Source organism: Notothenia coriiceps, unplaced genomic scaffold (assembly GCF_000735185.1).
Source record: "Notothenia coriiceps isolate Sejong01 unplaced genomic scaffold, NC01 NC01_scaffold00037244, whole genome shotgun sequence".
NCBI lineage: Eukaryota > Metazoa > Chordata > Actinopteri > Perciformes > Nototheniidae > Notothenia > Notothenia coriiceps.
In genome coordinates this window covers 18,961,311-18,987,301 of record NW_011369945.1, presented here as the reverse complement: position 1 = coordinate 18,987,301, position 25,991 = coordinate 18,961,311, and the positions used below count along the sequence as shown (strand labels likewise).

General features: G+C 40.2%; 1 protein-coding gene across 2 annotated transcripts in view; it reads left to right on the top strand.

Moving 5' to 3' along the window:
* The window catches only part of LOC104964908 (cell surface glycoprotein MUC18), a 31,219-nt gene extending 7,164 nt beyond the window's left edge, over nucleotides 1–24,055 (top strand). The window contains exons 2-17 of one of the 2 annotated variants that reach the window (XM_010793806.1): nucleotides 14,926–15,050; nucleotides 15,143–15,374; nucleotides 15,957–16,027; nucleotides 16,135–16,222; nucleotides 16,356–16,535; nucleotides 17,060–17,187; nucleotides 17,352–17,487; nucleotides 17,602–17,717; nucleotides 18,039–18,180; nucleotides 18,295–18,422; nucleotides 18,676–18,817; nucleotides 18,968–19,000; nucleotides 20,864–20,905; nucleotides 21,324–21,447; nucleotides 22,177–22,288; nucleotides 22,383–24,055. In XM_010793806.1, coding sequence (XP_010792108.1) covers nucleotides 14,926–15,050; nucleotides 15,143–15,374; nucleotides 15,957–16,027; nucleotides 16,135–16,222; nucleotides 16,356–16,535; nucleotides 17,060–17,187; nucleotides 17,352–17,487; nucleotides 17,602–17,717; nucleotides 18,039–18,180; nucleotides 18,295–18,422; nucleotides 18,676–18,817; nucleotides 18,968–19,000; nucleotides 20,864–20,905; nucleotides 21,324–21,447; nucleotides 22,177–22,279 — 1,790 coding nt within the window. In that variant the 3' untranslated portion in view covers nucleotides 22,280–22,288; nucleotides 22,383–24,055. The remainder of the gene's footprint in view (nucleotides 1–14,925; nucleotides 15,051–15,142; nucleotides 15,375–15,956; nucleotides 16,028–16,134; nucleotides 16,223–16,355; nucleotides 16,536–17,059; nucleotides 17,188–17,351; nucleotides 17,488–17,601; nucleotides 17,718–18,038; nucleotides 18,181–18,294; nucleotides 18,423–18,675; nucleotides 18,818–18,967; nucleotides 19,001–20,863; nucleotides 20,906–21,323; nucleotides 21,448–22,176; nucleotides 22,289–22,382) is intronic. The other variant, XM_010793808.1, reaches the window with a different exon arrangement.
* The last annotated feature ends 1,936 nt before the right edge of the window (nucleotides 24,056–25,991 follow it).

The following is a 25,991-nucleotide window of genomic DNA, read 5'->3' as shown; positions in this document are numbered from 1 at the left end:
ATTTTGAGTCTACTGTACTAACCCTTTCACAAACGTCATAGATCTGGCATTTTGTCTGGGAAATACCTTATTTTTCTCTCACTCTATTTCAAAGGGTTTCTGGGGTGTGGAGTTTTACAGAAATGTTGAAATACACATCATTCACGCTGTCAGATGGGTTAAGGGATGTGTGAAATATGGGAAATATGTGTATTATGAAATGCGTCCGGGCAAAAAATCATTAAATTAACTGAGGTTGTGAAACTAAAAAAAAAACGTTGCCTCATTTGTAAGAAAATTAAGTAATTTATGTACACAGAGAACATAAAACCTTCATAAGACAAGCATTTACTGCACTGTTGTTGCTGGTTGTCTGATGTGAGCATTGGCTGCTTTGTTTTACAAAAACAGTTATTATGATCATCTTGTTTTAGTGGGAACAAACTATTTAAATTAACACCTCACTGTGTATAAGCGGAACCCTGACATGGGACTCTTTAAAGTTGTGCTTCTCCTCTAAAGCCTGCAAATGCTAAAACCTTTGCTGTATCCAGTGTCTCCCATTTGCTCTCCTACAGATCTGTTATCATAGTTGAGGATGATAGGAGCTGACGTCATTTGTTCCAGACTATTTAAGGCATAAAATATGGTGGGATTGAATGAGCCAAATTTAATTTGGACGTAATGAAGGTGCTGCTCTCCACAGGGTCTGACTAACCACACAGACAGGCAGCAAGCACAAACACATACCTACACAAGGCATAGGGAGATATAGCTACAACAAATCAAAGAGCAGTGCATCCAGTTACTCTTATAACCTTGCTGCACAGCTGCCTGGTGTGTTGTAAGCTGTTTATATACATATAATACATTGAGTGGCCTTAACCTCTCGACTTTTGATGTTCCCCATTCAGCCTTTTTGCATTTTATAATCTAATCAGAATCAGAATACCTTTATTAGTCCCACAGAGGGGACATTTGCAGCGTTACAGCAGGAAAGAGCCACAGACAGCTTAGTGTTGCATATCTTACATGCGTTAAAAAAGTACTAAGTTATAATAATTCATGATTTCCATAAATAAAAACATTTGCTCTTCTGCCACACATAGAATGTAAAGGTTGAACGTCAGAAGAACCCAGCAGTCTCTCTTTGTCTGACTTGAACCTCTTGAATTTGACCTCAGAAAGCATCAATAAGACAATAATTGTAAAATAGTCATCCAACTTGGTTGAACAGTAAATCCTGTATACTGGACAATCATTTCTACAAATAAACATATTGACGTACTTACAAGAAAGACTTGAACCTCTTGAATTTGACCTCAGAAAGCATCAATAAGACAATAATTGTAAAATAGTATGTCTAAATAAAGATGGAACCTGAAGTATGCGGCGCTGATAAGATGGTTACATCATGGGACTTCGAGGATGGCCTACATGTGGGAGATGTGGTTTCCAGACCTTGGCATGCTTATCACATGGGGTACATCAAGTAGTGAAATCTTTGCTGTGTGATTGATTTGATCCAGCATGATATACGGTCATGTGTGTTCATGAGAACAGTTTATAGCATTGAGGAGAAACACCAGGCATGTGCTTTAGATTTGTGACATGAAACTGAAAGTCGAGTTGAAAACAGAGCAGAGACTTTACACTTTTTCAGTTCTCTCTTTTACTTTGATGGTCAAACATATATTAAAATGTTATGTTAAAGATATGATATACTTATTATATGATGAAGAAATCCCATTAAATGTTATTTTGTTGGAGTGAATAACATACAGATGCAGAATCCAATCCACAGACATGACCTCCATCACTAGCTGCTGCATGTTGATTTCTTGTCTCTTTTTCATTCTGACACGGTGATTTATGTGCTTCTTCACTCTTCGTCTCTGCTCTGAGGTCAAACACACAGAAACACAGAGACCTCTCTGTCCCTCTGCTAACTGATGCCAATGTGAGAGAAACACTCCTGAGCGAGGGGCCTCTCCTTTTGCCCTCTGGTCTCTTTTGCTTTTTAGTGTGAAGAAATTAGACTCCAGTGCTGCTCATTACCAGGAACCGGGGCTAATATCTTTTAAAGGGCTAGCAGCCAAGCTAGTGTCAAGCACTATGGTTAAACCCCTCATTTCTACCACATGTGGCTGGAGGTGCAGGATGGGTTGGTCTTCGGTGGGTCTAAGTCTAACATGGTCAAAGCATTATTCCCATGTTTTTGTCCATATGATTGAAGTTGCATTGTGTTTAGCGAGCTCTCAGTGCCGCTAGATGCTGGAAAGAGAGCGAGCACAGATTAGATCTCGAGCCGTACAAAGCTTGAGCTGATCCTTGGGTCTAAAGCTGTCCTCCGGGAGCTTCACAAGCAAAAGTGGAGACTAGAGGCCTGGCTGTCAGGATCTATGTCTATTCTCTGATAGTTCAACACCCTGCTTAATAATGGATGTTGTTTTCCTGAAACAATGCTCCGTGCTGATCTAATGCACATTAGGATCCTTTTAACCTAATGCAACCTATCAGGCCTCTGCCATGATTCTGTGCCGCTGACTCCACAGAGCAGACTGATGTGTTCGCTGTGGCTTCACAGTGTTTAGTTACAGATGATCACTGCTGGTAGTTAACCTTTATGGTCCACTTTCCTCTCTGACGTTAGTGTTTGTTAAAGGAATTATTAGCGCCTTCATTTATCGTGTGTTTTGTCATGAGATTATATCTGAAAGCTTCATTCATTCATTAGTCTTGTTTTTCCAGTGCTTGAAGTTCTTTCTCTGCGGATGAAACTGTGATTACTGAAATATCTTTTTCTATGTAGGTCACACAAGACATTCAGTAGAAAAGTGATCTGATATGATTTGATTCTGTATCATTCATTTCATTTCAGTCTGCCTACTCCAAGAAGGGAAAGTCAAAAGAGATCATTGTTGTCATCGTTCTGTTGCTTCATCATGCTGCACAAACACCCCAGACCTCAGATCACAACATGTGAGATATTTAAAATGGACCTTGTTATTTGTCCTGTCATAAATAGGCTAAGCTTTTGGCAAATAAATCATGTGAGCAAGGGATACATTCACACCAACACTGTTGCAAGAACTAGAGATGACGTCAGTGCTGTTTCTTTGGGCAACTTGCAAGGAATTACAAGTTTCATTTTTACCTCTTGATCTCCATTGGGATTAAAACTTGGCAATCAGTGTATACTGTAAAGCAGCCTTGAATGATATATTTACATCCACTCTGTTACGGACACAACAAAGTGAGGGGTCAAGTAGATGTTAGTGCTAATCTTCTAAGCACTACCATACCTGACCCAACATCCAAAAGTGTGTGACAATTTGGAGGGATTTTTAAATATTTCAGCACAGTGACTTTTAAGTGCCAATTTCATGAGACCTTTATAGGTTCCATTAATTGGTATTTATGTATACTTTAATAATTCAATGGGTAATATTGTCAATAACCATCACTCATCCAACTATACCATCTACTACCTTAAGCTTTTTTAAAAGGAACATTTTTTCTATAACGTTAAAGTGCCCTTTCATGGGTATGACATGCATACATTTGCCATTTTCATGTAAGCTCAGTCACCTGTGACCTGAAACAATGGCATGTGTTGCCCGTTCTCTTGCAACACTGGCACATAAACAAGGGTGATTTATGTTTAATATACGTTTTTGGTACCTTCTTATCATACACGCATGCATATTTACAGTCTCACATTTTCATGTAAATAAAGGTAGAAAGTAGATGTCTTGTCATGAGAGAGCCGTAAACAATGTTGCGATCCATAAATGCCACTTGCACGGTCCACCAAAAAAGGAGACAGAGCTGCTGCTGAGTACTTTAATCGTGTGAGTGAATGGGTGAAAGCTTTCAGTGTGTGTATGTTTATCTGTGATCTATCTTTAGCCGTAATATGCCAGCAGCAACCAACGTACATCTCATACTTTTGAAGCCATGTCATGGGACCTCTCTCTCCCTTTTTGAACGGTCACAATCAGCACTGTACAAAAATACAATCCCTCTTGGCCTTTCACATACTTGCAAAGCAGCTTTTTGTTTTTTAACTGGTGTGTGCTCGCAGAGTGGACGATAGGGAGACCATTTTGTCGTCTGGGACGTGGGAAAGAGGATGGAGGGGGCGTTTGTACCTCTATGGGAGCAGGAGGAAGGAAGGAAATGGCCCTCTGAGATTCTCACACACACACACACACACACACACACACACACACACACACACACACACACACACACACACACACACACACACACACACACACACACACACACACGCTTTGGTCATGGGAAGATGACCGTATCCCACAAGAACTCCGAAGTCATATAATTCACATTTTTGATATGCTTGTGTATGAGTGGGCATATCAAAATAGCTGAGTGTGGAAACTAAAGAGGAGTACTGTAGTTCTCGTTGCCAAGTTCTTTAGCTATCAAACGCTGGGCAACACAGGGATCTCTCTTTGGAGAGTCACTGTTGAGGGAAGACCAAAGAGCTGCTTATCAAAGAGGGATTAGCCTCAGGTCAGCGAACCTGTGCCGCTGCTCACAGCTAAGGCCTGCAGTAACACCTTCACAGCTGTGGTCTGAGACTGCTCACTAAATATGTTGATGCTTGCCCAGCACTCTTACAACAGTGCAAGAGTTTTCATTATTTAAGGTTTTTATTAAAAAGCTCAAGTGTACAGAATGCCATAAAATACCCAAAATATTAAGTGAAATGTTGACCTGCAGATACTTTGAGTTTTTGAATACAGGTGTAACTAATAACATCATTATCGTTATTATATGCACTAGTGATTTTCCTGCTGATTATAAAGTCTGGACATAAGTTATTTTGGAACAATAAGGCCAAAGATGTGCTTAGTTATTTTACTTAGAAAATATTAGTAAAAAGTTATGGCATCACTGTAATAAAAGGTGGGATTGCAGCTCTAAAGTGGTATCCGGAGATAATATAGAGTAATGCTTTTCCAAACAATCCAGAACATAACTCCTGTAAAGCCACATAACAGTTTTTATTTTCTTTCAAAATATAGAGGCCTACTTTTGGGGGCATCTTCACGAGAACAGTGTAGAAATGGGAGAGAAAAGTTTAAGACTTGCAGAGAGGTCCCAGAGTTGAACCGGGGACAATCTGGTTATTAGACATTCACTGTAACTCTTCATCTACCTATGTACAGATTGAAACAAATAACATAGTATTGTGTTGATAAATGAGCTGATAGGTGGATTGTAAAACCTTTAGACATAAACAGGCTAGCTCTTCCCCCTGTTTAAAATTGTTATGCTAAGCTAACCAATGCTAAAGCTGCCTGTAACTTCATACAGTCAAAAAAGTGAGATTTTCACAGTAAAATGAACCTTATGAGAGGCCCATTCTAAACATAATTGCCGTACTGTTGTAACAGTTGTGAATCAGGAGAGCCCCCTGAAAGAGGGACTGGAGTCTGGCGTGCTGAGAACCGATCCAGGTCTGATCTGTGCAACAGGTGGTCTGCTGAAATGGAATATAGCGTCAGATCACCAGGAGAAATCAGAGAGCGATGTGACTCCCTCTCTCCCTGTTGTGTGGTCCTCTCTGATCCTCTCCACTGTATTTACATTCTTCGTATCCTTCGTCTCCTCTGCCTTTTGGAAATCGTTAATTCTGGTGGCATGTTGAGTTGACACTGCCGGCATTCGGCTCCAGCACCCTGGGGATCAGGACGTGTGAGTGTGTGTGTCAAAGTATCTGGCAGGTCACTACGACAAGTTGACCTTGTTTTCTCTCAGGCATCGTGGGAATGTGCCTTTTGGTTGCTGCAGCTGCCACTGTCCATCACATCGTCATGGACACAGCAATTAAAACATCACCTGAACCCCAGACACAGGATCTATGCAGAGGAGCAACTGTGCACCTCCAACTGTGTACAATTGATCAGGGTCACAACACATTGTTACTTGTATTATCAGTTTAGCTGTCAGTAGTTTCTTTGATCAATTGATGAATTGTCAATCTAAGAGACATCATAAAGGGGGGAACCCAGCGGACCCAGATGCATTCTGCTTAACTGTAACATTAGCGGTTCAATCAAAACAGTGCAGAGGTTTTAGACCAAAGAAATCTGAACCATGTTTAATTTTTTTCTGCAACCAAAGCACTGGCATACATGCAACTGCATATTCTAGCATACTTGCCATGTAACGTGCATACCATTCTTCAGTGTTTTGAAATCTGATAATCCCTGAAACTGCCCTGTGGAGTTTCCCGCTAAAATAACACAAGTTATGTTTACAAAAAAAGTGTGACCCACTGTAAACTCTTTGCTCCACAGCGTTACTGGTGGTAAAACATTTGAAAGACTAGCTTAATTTTTAAGGTTTGGTTAAATAAGATGTATATAAAATTGTATTTGACCTTATGTGACCGTTTACCATGTGCAAAACATAATAACACATGTCATTTGATTCATTTGATGATTGACTACATCTGGTTTAATCTGCACTCACCTTATCTTGATCCTCTGACACCTTAACTCCTGTAATTCCTCAGAGTTCAGTTTCTAGCTGCTATTTCTGTTTGGAGCTGTGTGCCAGTTCCCTCTGCTGCAGGAGAGTTACTGCGTGCAGCCAGCATGGCGGGAATAGATCCATCCACTCAGCCCAAGGTCGCAGCAACAACACTAGTTTTAAAAATGCCTCCTCCCGATGAGACCTTAAAAAGGTCACTAGACCCCAACATAAATAAATGAAAGCCATTGTTACTGGTAACGGCTAATGAAAGCAGGATTTAAAAAGATGCATGCATATTTATGAAGTAACTGTAAAACACACTCGCGTCAAAGAGCCTGGTTTATGGTTAGATACCAATGAGCACCATTGTGCATCAAAGACGCTATTAATTCTGCAGAGTTAAAACTGACAGGGTTTGTTAACTGGATCTTTTAAAAAGGGTTTAACTCAAATATTTAGACTTTCAAAATGCACATAACATCTAAATTCATTAGTCTAGCATTATTTGTATTTCAGTGGCTCATTCATGGAATTATAAACCATGCTGCATGTTGAGTTTATGGAGTCTGCTGTGAGGGGAAGTCCTTTTCTTTTTGAGGGTGTGTGTGTGTGTGTGTGTGTGTGTGTGTGTGTGTGTGTGTGTGTGTGTGTGTGTGTGTGTGTGTGTGTGTGTGTGTGTGTGTGTGTGTGTGTGTGTGTGGGGCGGCACTAGCCAGCGTCCAGCCACAAGTGTGTGTGTGTGTGTGTGTGTGTGTGTGTGTGTGTGTGTGTGTGTGTGTGTGTGTGTGTGTGTGTGTGTGTTAAAATGCCTTGGGGTGCGTCACAGGAGTAATGTGATTGATGAACGTGTGACAAGGCCTATGGTGTATATTTTTTAAGACTTTCTCAAACATTCCTTTGGACCATTTAGCCAGGCTGAGATGACCAAGGCTAAGTGGGGCTACTGTTCTGGCAATGGGTCTATAAAGGGGGGTGGGGGGCAAGAATTTGTCTGTGTCTGCCCATCCCTGAATTAACAATCTTCTGCTTTTCAAGACCATTTTATAGGCTGAATAAATATAACACCGAAAAAAAACCAAGCTGTGCTGTATTTGAGCCCGGATGTTTGAAATGAGTTTGATGCAAGATGTATTTCCAAAGTGTGTACACGAGAATGTTTGATTTACATTGCAAGGCCATATCTGAAATATATTGGCAGTCACAATTTTAATGCTGCATATTTCCAGATTTTGTAATACCAAAGTGATCAATATGTTTGGCATGAGAGTTGCTGAATAGAATGAATGCACTGACATGACTTGAAAGACTTGCATACTTCAGATCCTGCAGCTTGCCAGGAGAGATGAAAGCAGAAAGGTCAGGGAGTATGAGTTCGTCTCTCTTTGTTTCTCCTCTCTCTGAGTTGTTATCTTCAGCCTGATATCATTTCCTTCTCTCTGCAAGATACTGTAAGTGTGCCATTAAGGGATTAGTGTGTTAAATGTCAGAGGCCACAGCAACACCCTCTTTCTTCACGTCTCTTCTCCTCCCACCCCACCTCTGTTGACTCTTCCTCTATCCTCTCCAGCTCCTCTATCATCAATGTTTCATGTTTAAGAAGAAACAGGCTACTTAGCCACGAATCTCTTTCTCCTTTTCCTTTTTCTTCCTCCATCACATCACACAAGGCACACTGCAATTGTTTCTAAATAAAAGACAACAAAGTGGGTAATAACATTTTTTTCTTTTCTTTGATTTTAATAAGAAGATCAATCTACCTTTTTATATATTGTTAGCAACATTACTACCGCTAGCAACCTGGCTAACCTTACGATCTAAAGCAACAAATACAAGTAAGTATCCCAAAGAACTAGAAAACAATGAGTAGTATTAAAAATAAATATGTTTTTAATCCCTTTCGCTTCTTTGCCTCCCCCACGTGATAAAGTGTTCTTGTCTAGGGTGACGTTTGAAAAGAAACAATCAGATGGAGTTTATATTTTGCAGCCATTACATTGTGCAATTAACATTTACTTCATAATGATCAGTTAAAGCACAAATGTTGTCTTTTGCCGCAGACTCTTGACTGATTTATATCCACGCAGAGAGCAGCCTGATTGAGGCACTGTTTTTCCATGCTCCCTCTCTCTCAGGCTCACCCTGTCCTGAAGTAAAGGCTGCTATTTCTGGTCTGGCCAGTCGGGTCAGTGCACTATAATTCTGCTGTATCATGTAAGCAAACAAGCTTGATAGGCCCAATGTTATTCTTAGATGTGACAGGGCTGGAAACATGTCCCAGAGCTGTCGCTTCGTTCTACCATCATGTTTGAGGGGAAATATTTTCTTCAGCGGAATAAACAATGTGGTATGATGGTCTTGTTTCAGACCTAAACTGCCAGGAAGGGATATTGTATTAGATTATAATTAAATGTAATGGGGCCCTCTTTAAATTATGGTAATTATGCTCCCACGTAGTGTTATAAGATTTGTTCCGCCTACGTGTTCATACTTTCTCAGCAGTGCTATCATGGTTGTTGGCAAGCAATTGAAACTAGGTTAACACACACACACACATTCTCACACACACAGATAATCTCTGCTGTCTCAATATCCGTCGTCCCTTTCGATATGATACCCTACTATTCCTTTCATGTCTCTGCTCAGTGTAGCCTAAACATGAATTAGAGTCTGAGTAGGGGAATCCTGGGTATGTAAATATTAATACAAAAACTTAAAATATATAAAAAAAACTGATTATATTAGGACTCTGTAATGCAAACAGAACTGTGGCTCTCTCTTTTCAGATTCATGTATTCTGGACTTCTTATTTCCTCTTAAAGAGAGCGGTGAAGCTGTTTGTGGATCACTAAAATAAGTGCGTCATGTGCTCTGAGACTTTTGCAAACCGTGTTAGAATGTGTTTAGTGCTGGATGCAAGTCTCATGTTCAGGACAGTAGTTAGAAAAAACTCGTGTGTGTGTGTGTGTGTGTGTGTGTGTGTGTGTGTGTGTGTGTGTGTGTGTGTGTGTGTGTGTGTGTGTGTGTGTGTGATATCCTGTAACAAATCAGAGGGGCTCGTCCCACCTCACATGTCCCATATACAGACATGCTCAACGATCTCAAGCTGTATGTCTGCTTACCCTTGACCTCAGAAATCATCCCGCCAGTCTCTGCTGCCACTTTGATCAAGTTTTTCCCCAGATTGGATGAAATACCAAATACTAACCACAGGCAGCAGAACCAAAGCAAGTCTGCCCAGAATATATCACAGTTACAGTAGTAGCCAGGTTGATCTGATTTACTACAGATATTTACAGTTGTTCTAGAATGATTCTGATCAGCTAACAGATTATCCTGATATTTAATTAGTATTCATAGTCTCCACAGGGAAGAATCCCCCCACCCTAAGGTTAAAATGTCAAATTTGCAGGATGTTTCCTAATTTCATGGGCAAACTGCCATAACCTAAGGTGAGCATTTCCCTTCACACTATGTTAATGACCTTTTCCTGTTACACCCCCCTCATTGTCTGCTTTATTGAAAGTTACACCTTCGAGGCAGTTGCTTTAAACTGTAGTCCTTTCAACAGACAGTAGTAGTATTTAGGTTTTTATTCTAATTTTGCAACAGAAATTACGTTATTTAGAGACTACAACTATAGAATAATTGTAGTGAAATTATACTGGGATTACCAACAGAATACGCACTGTTTGCTGTGCATAATGCAATGAAAAAAGCATGATGAAAATGTTTCATCACTTAGCTAGGGTTAAAGAAATGCATTATTACTTTAATAAAGTCGTACTGAAATCACAATCTTTCCTTGAGCCTGATAAGTGAGATGTGGTGATCTAGAAATACGTTTTTTTTTCGGTGTAATTCTTACAAAAAATATATAATTTCGTTTGCAATCAACATTTAAAACAGGAGATAAAGGATCTTGAGTGCAGAATTATTAATCATATAAATAGAGAGACCTTTTTAAAAAGTAAGTCCTCGTAGGAACATGTTCTGCACCACTTTTCCGTCATCCAGTTAGATTAATGTCAACGAGTCCTGGAAGATAATCTGGTTTGAATGGCAGTTAATGTGGTGAAGGAGGACGTCCTCCGCTCGGTGAGGACCGTCTGCGGTCTGGGCCGGCAGCCAGAGCTCTGCAGAGAGAGACGGCAGGCCGGCTGCAGTCTGTCGGCTTCATGGTTAGAAAGTCAAAACAGATTCCAGCCTTTGAACAACCACATGCCTCCTCTCATCTGTCCACTGTACCTGTCGGAGGGATTCCTGAAGCGTTTGTAGAACATACTGTCATAAATGTTTAAAAATAAATTACCCTTAAGGAAGATTGTCTGCTGATCACCTGGCAATACATGTCTGTGTCTAAAGGAGGTTTTCTGTACTTGTTTTTGTAGTAATATAACTAAATGAAGACATTTTATAGCTCACAGTCTGGCAGGAAGTGTTGTTATCATTGCTCTGCAGAGACAGATACTGATTTGTGTATCCTGACAAAACAATGTCTTTGATAAGACTCCCCTCTTGAGATTATGCTCTCTGCCTCTGCTCTCCTTTGTGTAACCGCGGTGTTGTGGGGCTTATCTTTTAAGTGCTGTTAATTTTGCAATTCCTTTGAATAAAATCCACATTGTTGTAAGACGATACTGTGTGTGTTTTTGGGGAAACAGGTGAACAGGAGATTTATTTCTCTAAGGAATTCCCAGTAGCCTCGAAATATCCCCTGTGACGCTTCATTATCAGCGCTGACTCACTAACTGGGATGTACAGGATATGTGCATGTGTGTATATGCAAGTGACCCAGATTGAGTTAGCTTCATAAATCAAAGCCGAATATCCTTTAAACTGCAACTATTCTGTATATGTTGACTGTGTGATTTAGGTGCGGTTCCTGTATGGGGTCTTCTCTCTTGGTGGTGTGGGAAATCCTTTTATTATGTATCCTGGTGAAGTTATTCAACTTTTTTTCAAGCGACTTTGGAAATAACACTATATCCTAAATGTGCTTTCACAACTTCACCAAAGTTGCTGTAATACTTTTACTGACTAAAGCATTCAAACCTCTAAAGTCACTTTTAAAGTAGCAGTTCAACTTTTTGGGAAATTCGTTTATCCCATTTTTTCAGAGAGTAGCACGAGAAGATCGATACCACTTTAAACGTAAGTGGGTTACTTGAGCACAAATATTGAAAATAACAGGAACGGCCAGCCAGGCTCTGTCCACAGGCAACCAAAGGCACTTACAATCACTTTCAAAGTTTAATTATTGAAAATTAATTTCTTTGTTAAATTGCCTCCAGTCTTTAGGCTAGCTAATCGCTCTGGCTCCATATTCATCCATAATAACATGGATCTACTCGGCTGCTCATTCACATACAAGGAAATCTTCTAAATGATTTGTTTATGAAAGCTGAAAGTGTTTTGAAGTAACTATGCCAAACATTAATTGAGTGTTGGGTTTTGCACTATTTGTCAGACTTGTGTTTAACTGAATAATTTGTATTGTTTAATTATTTTCTTATATCACAATTGAATGACGTCGCAGGTTGCCACAGTGTTGCTCTTCCCATATGTTTTAAACTCCTCTCCACACCTTCCCCTCTCTCTTAGACATTTCTGACTCAGCATGTGAAATAGTTTTCTCGGGGGTCAATCCCACACTCTCCAGGGGAAAGCAAATTGTTTGCTGAGCGGAGCCCATTAAACTTAAAAGGCCCAGCTCTCACAGCGTGTCGCTGTTGCCGTGGATATTTTAACCTTGTCAATACTGTAAAGATGTACAATTAGAGTAATCAATAATAAACTGGTGAAAGCAAACAGAGTTGTCTTAGTAGTTCTTTATACAAGCTTGTAGGTACGGTCATGCAAAGTACAGAGTCGTTTGCAGGAGTGGACACAGAGGGAAATGTGCGTGTGTGATTTATTGAGGACTGTTCCTGTGCAGAAGGAAAAAGATAACACCTTCTCCTAGCTGTTATCTTACAATGCTCTCTACCTTGGGATACAACAGGTTGAGCTCACCAAACAGTTTTCCTCAGTATAATATCATCATTTGGTTTTACCATATAAAGTAATATAAGAAATTGCTACTACACTGTCCGATGCTCTGCTTTATTCCGTCATACTGATTTAGGAGCATGAGGAAATGTGTGTGGACTCCAATATCTGCCCTGTTCTCATCGCAGAGCATCGATCCGAGGCCTTTGAGTCCAAGCCGCTCTGATTGATGCACTGTGATGTGAATGCTGGTCAAATTACTAATAAGATATGATTGAGATTCCCATGAGAAAACAGACTCCCGCTGTCAGACAGGAAGGGGAAAGAGTTTGTGAAATAATCGGTGTGATGCCAACTAGAATCCGAAATGGCTTGAATCCCACTTCTCTAAGTCCTCAGGTGGGGGAGGGGATGCTGCAAGTGAGTCAGCATTGTCCTTTCAACGCTAATGGCCAGGAAATGTCTATGTTGGAGCGACTAATTGGATTTCTTTAACAGGAAAGCATCCGTCCAGCTCCATTAGCCGGTGCTAAACGTAACGCTGCAGAGGGAGAGGCAGGTGGGAGAGAAAAGGGGGTTTGAAATGTGGACAGAGGGAGGAAAATTAGGGGGAGGCATGTTGTTGATGCAAACAGAGGTTTAGTTTGGGCGGGATGCAGTAGATGTTTGTTTTGCAGGTGAAGAAGAAATGAAAGGCCAGGAGTGGAGCAGGGATGTCTGCTGGGTAATAAACTCATCAGCAGGGAGCTCTGGTGTTATCGTAATTCACTTTAATGCAAAACTTTGCACCTGATTGCTTTTCCTGGTAGTTTCTTTGTTTACCAGACACAGTATCATAGTGCCCTTAGTCTGCATGAAAACAAACACATTCATGTAGTCTTTTTCACTTGTTTCACTGATGCACACTTATGGTTGAAAATCGCTCATTTGTGTTTTTGAAATTTAAGTAATTAATTTAGACTAATAAACTAATGCTGTTTTGCCTGACCAGTGGCCATATTTGACAGTCATTATTATGGTAAAACCGAAAACGTAGTGTAACAGGAGGAAAGAAGTGGCCATTTTTATGAATGAATGTGTCTTTCAAAAAGAAAGGGCTCTTTTTTCTTTCCAAAACAAATTTCAACTCACTAGCTTTTTCCGGAGCCTCCCACCAACTCTCACTTCTTCTTCCTGATGAAGACAAGATTATACTATAGAAATCGTAGTCTCGGATATTATATTATGATGGGAACTTCCAACATCATTTAATCAGAAAAATATACAATACGAGACAAACGTTTTTCTTGTGTATTTATTGCGTATTGTCTGTTGTGCTTCTTGAGGTTAACATGAACCAGTAAAAAGGCGGGACACAGATGAGCCACGATTTACATTCCTCTGAGCAGCTCTCGACATAAATTCATAGAAAAGCTACATTCAGCAACACAATGCACAGACAGTCAGGAAGAGCTAAATCAACCTGGCAGCCTCGTCACCTCAGGGCGACCGCTCCCATTGGCATCTCATACTTCTACTGACACGCTGCGATGTAAAGTGTAATTGGGGGACCCTCCTATAGACTACTATGGGGATGGTTAGAGACCCTGGAAGGGGAAAACCACTCGTTCTTCAGAGACGGATCATGGAGGAACAGTGGGGCTACTATGCTGCCTGTAAATTGAGCCTTTCTTCCTGTGAGAGGGTGCCATGGTGGAATGCAGCACATTAATGTGGACATGGGTGGGCTTCTCATTCCTGTCATAGCATCCCACTCTTCCATGTGACCCTCCATGACTTTCTCCTCTCGTCTTTTTGTCTCCATGCCTCAACATTGCAGGAATGCAGAAGTTAGTTTCTTCACCAAAATCCTGGTACTTGTAATCTAAGTTAATCTTCTGTCACAGCTTCTCACCTCGAGGTTCGGTTGTATCGCAGACCCATCCATTTCGGGTTCATTGCAATAAAGCAATGTTGTCTTTTAATGTTCTGATCTTCATTACATAATTGGTCCACCAGAGAATACTTAAAGAATCCTTATCAGAAGTGTTAGTTACTGCTGTCAAGTTCCTCAATTTAATAATCGTAATGGACACAAATGGGATACTGCCAACACACTTTCCACATCTTTTTTTATCTGTTTAAGGTTTCGGAGGATTGACAGTTACCAACTCAGCTTTCAATCACACAAACCCCGCTCCTTTTAGGGGTTTTGAAACTAAAGTAGCAATTTTGTTATAACACAAAATATATTTGCTTAAAAAATGTACTTGGACATGAATTTTGGCTGCAAAAGGGTTGAAATGAAGTAAAAAATGAATTGAGGAATACAAAATGTAAGAGACAAAAGGAGTAAAATGACACACCTTTTCTTTATTTTCGTGCAAATATTGAGGTTGATGGTGAGATCACTGAACATGTTGAATTATTACTGAACCACAACCATATTTTCTTTGTATTTTTCAGCGTGGGCTAATGTGGAAGTGAACATGGAGGACAGAGTGGAGGTGTACAGGGGAGAAATGGCTCAGATCGCCTGCCTGTTCACATCGTCAGACGGTGTCGGCGGCAACGTGATTCAGTGGTTCTACGTGAGTTTCATCAAGCCTGGTGCACGCTTACACAGAGAGGTATGATGTGTCCACGCAGGCCATGTTTCATGTGTTTGAACTCTGACCTTTAGGAGAAACGGACGGGTGAGAGGCAGAAAATCTACTACCAGGACAGCACCATGAAGGTTGTGAACAAAGGCACGCCGTTCACCGACCGGATCAGTGTGAACGGTACCGGAGCCGACGGACAGATCGTGTTGAAGGTCAGCGACGTGCAGCTGGACGATGAACTGGAGTTTATCTGTGTCATCACAGCTCTGACGGATGGGACTGGGGAGGGACGCACAAAGCTGAAGGTGTTTGGTAAGATTCAATCTGACATGGTCTGTTTTTTTCTAATGGTTTGAATAACAAGGGAGAAAATGGCAAACATTACAAAGCCCACACCTAGCTACACATTGCTAATAACACCAGATTTGAAATGAATAATAAATGACCCCTTGAAGAATGTGTCGTACAACATGTGGTGTTTAGTGTGCTCCCTTTCAACTCTTTCAACAACTTCATATTCATAACTCGTTCATCACATCTTATCTCATCTTTTCTTCAACCAGAAACTTTATTTAGATATTCTGAGCATTACATTTTATCATATTAATTCAGCATTTTTCCATACCTCAGATAGTTTATGTTTAAAAAAGTTAAATTGTGATCGTTCCAGAACTTTTTCCAAATTCAACTCAAATAAATATTCAAACTCGTTTTACTCCCAGAATTTTTCAGCACTTTTCACTTTAGCCAATAACCTGTCACTGACACCTCAACTCAACAGACAACAACAACAGACACTGAAACTACAAATGATCAGCTGCCCAAACATAAACCTTTTTTTGTTGGAAATGTTGCCTTTTCTGGTTCTTAATTAATTTCTTAATTCCTATGCAGAAACACCAGATAGTCCGACTATCGAGGGTGTGCAAACAGGGATCTCCGTCCATGAAGAAAACCCATCCAAGGTAACAAAGCTTTGAATGGCGAACATCAGAGTATAAACATGATGAAATGAAGCTACAATGTTATTCTTTTAATTTTGCCTTCTCTTCTTCTCTCTCCTCCCCTATAGATTGGAACCTGTGAGGTCAAACATGGCTACCCCAAGCCCAACATTACGTGGTACAGAAACAAAACGCCCATACGCGCTGCTCAGGATGGTGAGACAGATCATATCAACATCTGGAATGCATTTCTACACTGATTTAGTCTGAGCTTAATGCGGTTCAATGCATTTGCTCCATTTCCTTATCTTCCCTCGTGTGTGTTTGCAAATGTTTCTGTGTCCTCCAGTGGTGTATGTGGTGCCGAGCATCACCACTGAGTCCAGTGGCCTGTTCTCGGTTAGGAGCGAGCTGAGCATGATGGTGATGAAGGAGGACAAAGATGACCTGTTCTACTGCGAGGTCACCTACTTTGTTCCCGGAGGATTAAGGATGACCGAGACCATCCCCATTAACATCACTGTGTACTGTGAGTTCCACACATAGTTTAACAGCAGCACCGTTCCTTTCAATGAGAGACAATCACAGCTGTAGAAACCAACGGAGCCATTTTGACCGCTGGTATGAAACAATATGTCATCAATCTATGTCGACACAAGAGTACTATACGGTATTTGTCACCAGTTCCATTATCATGCTGATATATAAGCCTCCACTAGGAATCATACCATTGTCTAAAATATAGTTCTATGTTTTATCATTAACAGTGCTTATGCCAAATACACTTCATATGGGATGGATGCTGAACAAAGCAAAAATAATATATTTATATATGTATTCACAACTTTCACTAATTATAGTTCCAGTTTGATATGCAGCACCATTATATATATATATATATTAAGCGGGGTCCCTGCTCTATTTGTCTTTCAGATAAGGGGTCCTTTCCCCCAAACACGTTTAGTTCAGGAGCGGTTGTGGCCATCACATAATCCATCCACAACTCAAAGTTTAGGTTGGTGGTCTAACCTATAATTCCTCTCTGTGTTTCAGACCCCTCCACAACTGCCAGTGTTTGGGTGGAGTCACCAAAGGGGGAAATAAAGGAAGGGGACTCCATTGAACTTCACTGCCATGTCGATGGGAATAAGCTATTCTCTATCATATCAATCTCAAATGAAGTAAGAAAATCTACTTTGTGCCCTTTATTTATGCACATGGAATGACAGCATTACTTACTTATCTACTATGTGATCTTTCTGATCACTATCCTCCTCGGCAGAAAGAGTTATTGACGTCAAAATGTAAAAGTTATGTGTTGATCAAATTCCCTTGACATTTTTAGGATGGTGTTTCTTGGGACAACAAAACGGTGGTGCTGGAAAATGTGTCCCGTAAAAACAGTGGAGTTTATACATGTACCTCTACGGACACGGACACCTGGGGGGAGGTCTCGGGAAACACCACTGTGTTTGTCAACTGTAAGGAACCTGCACAGATATGATTAGTGACCATGATATTCGTTACATTTTACCAGCAGAATGAGTGCATGCAACTGGTTTGATATTTTCTCTCTCTCCCTGCTTTGTGTGTAGATCTGGATCCAGCTGTCGTGATGCCTCAGGATGATGTGGAGTTGTCCCAGGGAGAGGAGCTGACGGCCACCTGTAACGCCCTCTCTTCTCTCCAGACACACACAGTCTGGTTTAAGGTCACTGACACACAGCAGTACAGTAACAGTACACTAAAAGCCACAACATTATTATATATAATAACTAACACTCAAATGAAAGAAATAGCATTTAGAAAGCCCATCAGGTACTATGTTTATTGTTGAACAGATTTATATTGGGATGAGACTACGCTTTTATTTTAGTTTTCAGAATGTAATAGTGTCAGATAAGGTGATCAAAGAGGGAAAGGATTTTTTGAATAGTTTTCTTCATAACCTTGTGTAAACAGATTGTTGAAGCAGCCGTCTGATCTACTAAGACCCCTGTTTCTGTATGTTTATGTGTGTGTTTGTGTGTAGGATGGAGAGAAGTTTTCAATGGGCCACAGTTTGAACCTGAAGCCTGCTACGTTTGACACAGCAGGGACGTACAAGTGCGTGGTGACTGTTCCTGAGTTAGAAGGAATGGAAACCAGCGACACAATTCATGTTAAAGTCAATGGTAATCCGGTTACTGATACCCAATTATAATTGAGTCTCGAATAAATATGTTTTCCCAAATATTTGAGGTTTTGAACTTTAACTAAGTTGTTATTTCTTTCTCTTATCCTTGCAGGCCCACCAGACATCATAGAACCAGAGTTCACAGATATCGAGAAGAATTTTGAGGATATGGTGGAGCTGAGCTGTGATGTCAGAGGTTACCCTCCTCCCACTGTCATGTGGTCCACCTCTGACAGAGAGGTATTACAGTACAATGCATGAACACATAACGAAAGTAGCTGATATGTAAAAACAACGAGAGAATATAAAAGCAGTGCCAGAAATAAGTAAGTGAGGTTTACTAGTGATTGTAGGTTTGATTTGCTTGATATTTTTTTTTAAAGGTTGTATAATTGTTGCTGTTGCCTACAATTGACGTTGTAGGTCGATCTAATGTGACCTGTGCAGAAGAAAGGGAAACCTTTGTGTTAACTGTTTTGCGCTTTTGTGCCAGATTCTTGATGCAAAATCAAAAACGGATACAGGGGGCGTCCTTCGGAGTGTGGTCAGCATCAAAGTCACCTCTGACTTTACAGCTTTGTGTAGCGCCTCCAACACTTTCGGCACGGACACCATGTCCTTCAACATCACAGCCAGTGAGTTCCTCCAGCTGCTTGGGTTTCATGCTCTGTGTTTTTTTGTGTACGTCTATATGTGTTCCGTTGTCTTGCCCCCTGTCTTTCTGTTCCTCCCCTTGTTGTCGGTGTTAAATCAATAATAATAATTTGTACTTTGTCTGTTTTCAGCTAAACACACTCCCACACCTAACACCGCCACAGGTAAGACACAGTCACTTTGCCCTGTCGGCCCCCAACCAGTCCACTCAAATCAAAAACTAGAAAAGGTTTAGAAATGAGTCCATCCAAAACAATCCATTAAGAAGGACTGACTGAGAGTGAGAGTGATGCTTCAGCTGTCAGTAAAGTTCATTATCTTCATGTTCAGTGATCCTTCCTTTACTTCACGGTCCGGCTGGGCCGATGTGAGTTAATCAAAAAGAATAAAAGCTAGAAAAGGAAATCTTAAAAGCTGCAGACATGATATGTGAAGGTCACTAAAGCTGTGTCCGTAATGAAAAAGAACTGTGATTTCCACAAGGTATTTATAGTTTCTAAAGGGTGATATCGTTTTCTTTGCTCCAAGGTCCTTGTAAGGGTATTATGTAATTAATCTTATGTTGCTTATATATGGTCTTTTTTCATCTAAGTTTTACACATTTTGTAAAAATGAGGGGGTACTTAATTATATGCCATAAAAGTAATCAACTAAAGCAGATAAAATCATAGTTTACCTTCCAGTGTTTCCCCTAGGATGGAGTCATAGCAGCGGTGCTAAGGCACGTGGGCCCAGCATAATGTGAGCGCGGAGCGCGTGAAATTTTTTAGTGTGTGCGCCTGCAAAGTGCGCCCCGCCAATTTGTTTCTATGTGTCTGCACAAGGAAGGCTCTTTAGGCCTAGTACCAGGGTCGGTTCTAGACAATTTGCTGGCGACATTTTATGTGTAAAGATAAATGAAAAATCTCTACAAAAGACAAATACACTGCAAAAAAAGAAACTTATTGACATAGGTAATAGACATCAAAATGGCTTCAAATGTATTCAGTATTGTATGAACGTGTTTGAATTGGGGGGTGGACGTGATATCCTCTAGGGGGGTCCGGGGGTATGCCCTCCTGGGAAGATTTTTTTTTGAACATTTTACAGTAAAATGCTTCAATCTGGTGCACTTTGAGCACACAATTACTAGAGACCTGATCTAGGGGGCACAACTCTACTAAATACGTACTGGGCAAATTAAACGTGTAACCAGGGTGAAAAGGGTGTTACATTTACTTAATTATGAATGTTGTTACATCAAGGCCGAACATTTGGATGAGCGGCAACGGTCAAAAATGTTTTTTCCCTCCCAGAGCTACCAGCGCAGCGCCCCCCAGATCTGGCGCCCTAGGCGACCGCCTGTGTCGCCTATGCCAGTAACACAAATACTACAAATCTACATAACAAACAATCAACAATGAAAAAGGGTCGCCACTTATTATTATTTTAAGAAAAAAAAAAAAAGTAAAACAATTTTATTTTTTTTGGGTACCTGGCTGGCGCCCTCTAGCAGCGGCGCTAATATTTCAGCAGCGGCGCTGCGCCGCCACTATTTGTATATAGTGGAAACACTACCTTCTGCATACAGCAGTGTTATGACTATTGCATTGTTGTCAGCATGATGTTGTTATACACATCACACAAACACACACATGCGTCAGTGTGACTCTAGGAAGCAGCTGATGCTTTAAATGCACTCAGAGAGTCTCCTGACTCCCATTACGGGTACCGCCTTGTGTTTACTCTCCTCCTCCTCCTGCCTCCTCTCTCTCTTACATTATGCCAGGAAATATCCAGCACCTCTGAAATATCCCTCAGAGGAAAACTGTTCTTGGTTGTTGTTTCTGGCAAAGCGCTGGTTAAATTAGATCAACCAGTGTGTGTGTGTGTGTGTGTGTGTGTGTGTGTGTGTGTGTGTGTGTGTGTGTGTGTGTGTGTGTGTGTGTGTGTGTGTGTGTGTGTGTGTGTGTGTGTGTGTGTGTGTGTGTGTGTGTTTATGACATCCACCCAGCGACTGATAATTATGCTCATGTGGTTTTTCTCAGTCAAACCTGAACCAGCTATCCCTCCAAAGAGAATCAAGAAAGGTTTGTATGTTATGGTACTGAGGACTCTCCCCCTCACCTCTCCATCTCAAAGAGATTCCCTCCATAGCACCTCCCTGTCTCGCACCTCGCAGCATTCATCAGACCCCCCCCCTTTTCTGCAGGGCAAAGCATCAAACTGTATTTGAGTTGTTTATCTTCACCTCTAGCTGTGCATGTTATCATTTATAAGCGCACCTCTCCTCCAACACTCCTGAATGATTTCCTTTCTTTGGGTTCCCAGGTTGAGGTCTCCTGAATGAAGCTAGTGCTGCACTCTCTTTTCGACACACTGTACTGCTATCTAGTGTTCCTGCACAGCCTGATGCAATCCAACCTTTCTGCGTCATACCATCATTTTATTCATAATCCAGTGGCAGTGAGTAACCCTGTGTTTGTTGCTGTGCTTCTTCTCCACCAGAGGGCAGTGGTGTTATCATTGCAGTCATCATAATCTGCATCCTGCTGCTGGCCATCTTGGGTAGTGTGCTCTACTTCCTCTACAAAAAGGGCAAGCTCTGCGGCCGGTCTGGCAAGCAAGACCTGTGAGTAAAACACGATACGCCGTCACACATTTTAGTATCAAGCATTATACATTTTTAAAGTATCTAGATCAATCTCTGAACTCATATGCATGTTATTTAAGGTGCCAACTAAAGATGTTTGGCCAGAGGACAGACAAGGCCGAAGTTTAAGTTCTGCTGGTTTCAAGAAAGTCTGAACCCTACTTGGCATTAAATCAGATATAAAATAAATAGCAAATACAGGAATATACTGATAAAAAGACTTGGATCGTAATATCATTTCAAAGTTACACAATTTAACATGATTACAAGAAGCATGTGATTATTCTTGCTGTATAGTTAACACACACACGAAGCTGCTGCAATATAAATGTTTACAAAATCAATAGATTACATGTTATATGAAAGAACCACTGGTAAGGATCACCAAACCATACACAGACACTGACAACCTGAGAAACTTAGTGCAGCATTTTGCAGCTCTGAGCAGGATTTCCCCCTAGGAGTTGGTTAAAGCCAAAAGTAAAGTGAACATAAGACTTCTGTTTCTCAGGAGGACACAATCTGGACCCAAAATGAAGGATAATGTTGTTCCTTTGCTGCTGGGTGATTAAATAAGCAACTGTTTCTCTGACAAGTTCACCACCTACTTGAAATTTGATTGAATGTTTGTACTGATCTTCTACGCTGTAAAGCATTATTTTTTTACATTAATGTTAAGAAAGAACTCACTCTTTTTTGTTCCTGCAGCACCAAAGAGGTGTCCAGCAAAGATAACATCGTGGTGGAGATGAAGAGCGAGAACACGGAGGAAGCTGTGCTCCTCGGGGTCAACGGAGAAAAGCAGCCTTAAAACAACTAGGTAGATATTAAAGTACTCTTTTTGTTTTTAATGTGATAGAACCATTAACATATCCTCTCTCCCTCTGCCCTTTTTGTGTGTCTCCCCCCTGCAGTGAGGAGCGTACCTGGATGAACAGAAGTGAGGAGGAAAGTGCGGACACACACAGCAGCTCCAGTTCCTTCCTCTCAGGCTCAGAACGGTCCCCCACAGCCCCTTATTAGTCGTCATGGTAAAGCTCAGTCGCCTGCTAGTATAAATGATCACGATGCACGATTGAGACTCAAATTTTCTCCGAACTGCAACTTTAGCTTGACTGTCCTTTTTATCCAGCACATTTCCTCTAGAATAAGCTTTAATGAGAAGAAGTGATTTGATCCCACCATGACAAAACACAATTTCTAAAATGACACCAAGAACTATCCTTAGCCTAGAGTTCGTATTACCACAAGCGTTGTATATTGCTGATTGTCCGCAGAACAAGATTTGGAGCACAACATAGACCAGGGACTGTTTTTATATATCATACTAGGCATCACCTCAGGCAAAGTAATCATTGAAGAGCAGCGTGAAACAGGTCTTTGACAAGTGTACATATTATAATCTATGTATATATTTCTTTATTTAAAATGACAATATAGAGAAAAATAACCAAAAATAAATTACCAGATAGTGTTTTATTTTGTTTGGGTGCTGTTTATGGAGAGAAAGAAAGCTTAGGTTAGATGTTTTGTTTTTATTTTTGACTATTTCTTTTGTTGTCTGTTTCCTGTCGCTTAAGTCTGTACACTGAATTTTATGGCGATGCGTCCGCCTGCAGCCAGTTACAGCCTCACAACGTTTTTCCTTTTATCTCTGAAAAAAACTTTTTAGGTCATTTCATTTTATCACACATCATTCGCATTTGTTGTTAGCTAACACACCCCAGTTTTAGTATTTTTAAAAAGAAGATATTTTTGTGAGACGGGTGCTTCATTTAGTCTGTTTCTAGACTTAGAAGGGTTAACATTATTTGTAGTTTTATGTTTTCTTTCCTTCAGTTTAGTTTTGTTATTTTCTGTGTTGAATCATTACCAACAGCCAAGTTGAAAGTTACAGATGCCTTAGAAATTCAACCAAAAGCCTTGTAGGAATATAATTAGTATTGTTAGTTTTATTCAATGTTCAGTGCACTGATTTCTTTGTTTTTATTCTTCATACAGTCATGTTTCCCGAATGTAAAACAGTGGTTTTGTTTAGTGTGACTATAGGTGAATGAAAAGTATTTCTGTCGCTAGTTATTTTTTCCCGTAAGGATGAGGGTCGAACAGATTTTTGGTCCATATATATGGTTCACAGCATGAAGTTGCCCTCATTAAGAAAATACACGTTTCTGTTTAATGAAGTAATTAATTCATTTATTGACTGAAACTTCAAATAATTAGTTGGTTTCCTAAGAGACACAGACCCCCCTCAGATATGACGACTATAGCACAGTATATGACTTTCAGAGGAGGGGATAATGACTGTGACTCCACATATACAAACTGAGTTTGCAGACAATCAAACGCACTGTTTGGTAATGTGCAGGTATCGTCCATACCCTCCCTACCACCTGTTGGTCTGTTTTGTTCTGCTGTTTTTTTAAGAAGTACCACTGTTACATTGTTTTGGGTGTTAGAATTCTGTTAAATGCCCTTTAATGCCTTTGAGTTCTGAAATGTAAAATGAATGACATTCAATTCAACAAATTCATTGTTTGTAGTTTTTGAAAATTATACCAAATAAAGATTGACTGTTAAACGAGAAGAAGAGCGTACAATGTTTCTAAGTTTGAATGTGATATATTAATCAATTGCATGTAAAAAGTCTTGGTTGTTAATGATTAGCAAGACTAAGACGTGAACATTAGTTATTTATTCAATACTTAATTAACTTCATAGGCAGTTTCAACGCATCTCTTTGTAATGAAGAACTAATGTCAGTACACTTAGAGTAAAGCAATGCAAAAGGAAAATGTTGTCAGCACATCCTGTAGGTACTTTTAGTCAATGCAAAGATACACATTAATACACTTTCTAATCTGAGTAATGAGATAATGTGCTTGTTTTTAAATGTGTCCAAGTTGAATGGCAACTTGTCGTTAATTGTGAGTCTTGTTTGGACTTTGTGGTCAATACCAGTAACGCTGAAGTAAACTGCATCAGTTCTGGAATTGAATCCAGAACTGATAGCGTATTTTGTTATGCTGGCTCACTTCATTAGAACTGTCATTCAAGATGTATTAGAAACCCTGTTGTAATAAGCCATTACAATGTCATGATATATTTCAAATATTCTTAGTATAGCTTTTCATAAACAAAGTTTTTTGAAGGTCATTAAAACTTGTAGTGTAGTAATAATCAAATAAAACTAATCATACCCTAGTATTTCGCAACAATTAAATGAAATTCATAAAAATGCTCCAAAAAATATCCAATATAAATGTTTAAAAAAATCTTAACTATTTCAAAGGAAAATAGTTACATGTACAAAGACACTTTGCGAAATATAAAATGCAGGCAAAGAATGACTTTGTAGTTCTGGCAGCTACAAGCTAAACCCCTTTACTCTGCTGTACAGAAGAGAGACACGTGATAGCTTTCGCTTATAATTTTATTAACAGCACTGTGCATACTTCCAAAATGATATGAGCTTTAAAAACCATCAACAAGTTAATGAATGCCTTTTACTGATGAGAAGCGACAGGCTACATGGAACAACGGCTCCCTCTGATGGCAGAGAGATGAAGTACCCCAACACAGGCTGAGGGTCAGGGGCTGGAACGCATCGCGCATCGGAGGCTGAGCACTGATCCTGGACCTGCTTTATCTTTCAGGTTGGAAAGACAAACAAACGAGACTTTTCTCAGATGCTCATACGTGTGCTCATAGATGAGGCCTGATGCGGCTGACAAGGCAAAGAAGACATAATACAAGCAATACTGCACAACCTTCTGAGATCAACCGGTACAGATCAATACCAACACAGTCTCTTCAAAAACGGACTCTCACCATGATGAGGATCTCTGAACATATGGCACTGCTCACAGAATTATTCACAGAAGTAAACAAAACCTTTGGAACAAAATACATTTACAGGAATGCAAAATGAAATAAAAACAGCAATTTCTTTCTTTTCATATCACTAACTTTATACAATAAGCTTTTTCTTTAGAGTGACAGTATCAAAAGCACAAATTGGTATAATGTGCAAAATAAAAAAAAAGGTAAATAATACAAAACAACAATGACCTCTTCAAAGCATCTACAAAACATTGGTACAGTCTCGAGGTTTGGGGACCTCCCCGTCCATTACCCATCATTCAAGAAGTTTCTCAAGGCAACTAGGAACAAAAACAAAAGAACTAGAGGAGAGCCAGAGAGAAAGATGGCTTCCAGTCAACAGACAGCATTACAGCAAGGGCTGACATTCTTCTTCATGATGGCAGAGGTTCATGTACCTAAAAGCTCCTTGCATTGGTGTATCTTGTTCATTCATAGTACCTGGAAACAAAGCTGCTGTTTCTAGTCCTGCCAATATTGAAAATAATACAACAAATGTGCAAGTTATAGTGTAACAAAAGAAGAAGAAGAGTATTAGGCTACTTGTGTGACTTCATTGAGCGGATACTTGTGGCTACATGTCGCCTGATGACGAGTCGGCAGGTGAGCGGCTGTCTGTGCCTCTGAGTCTCCTGGGGGGG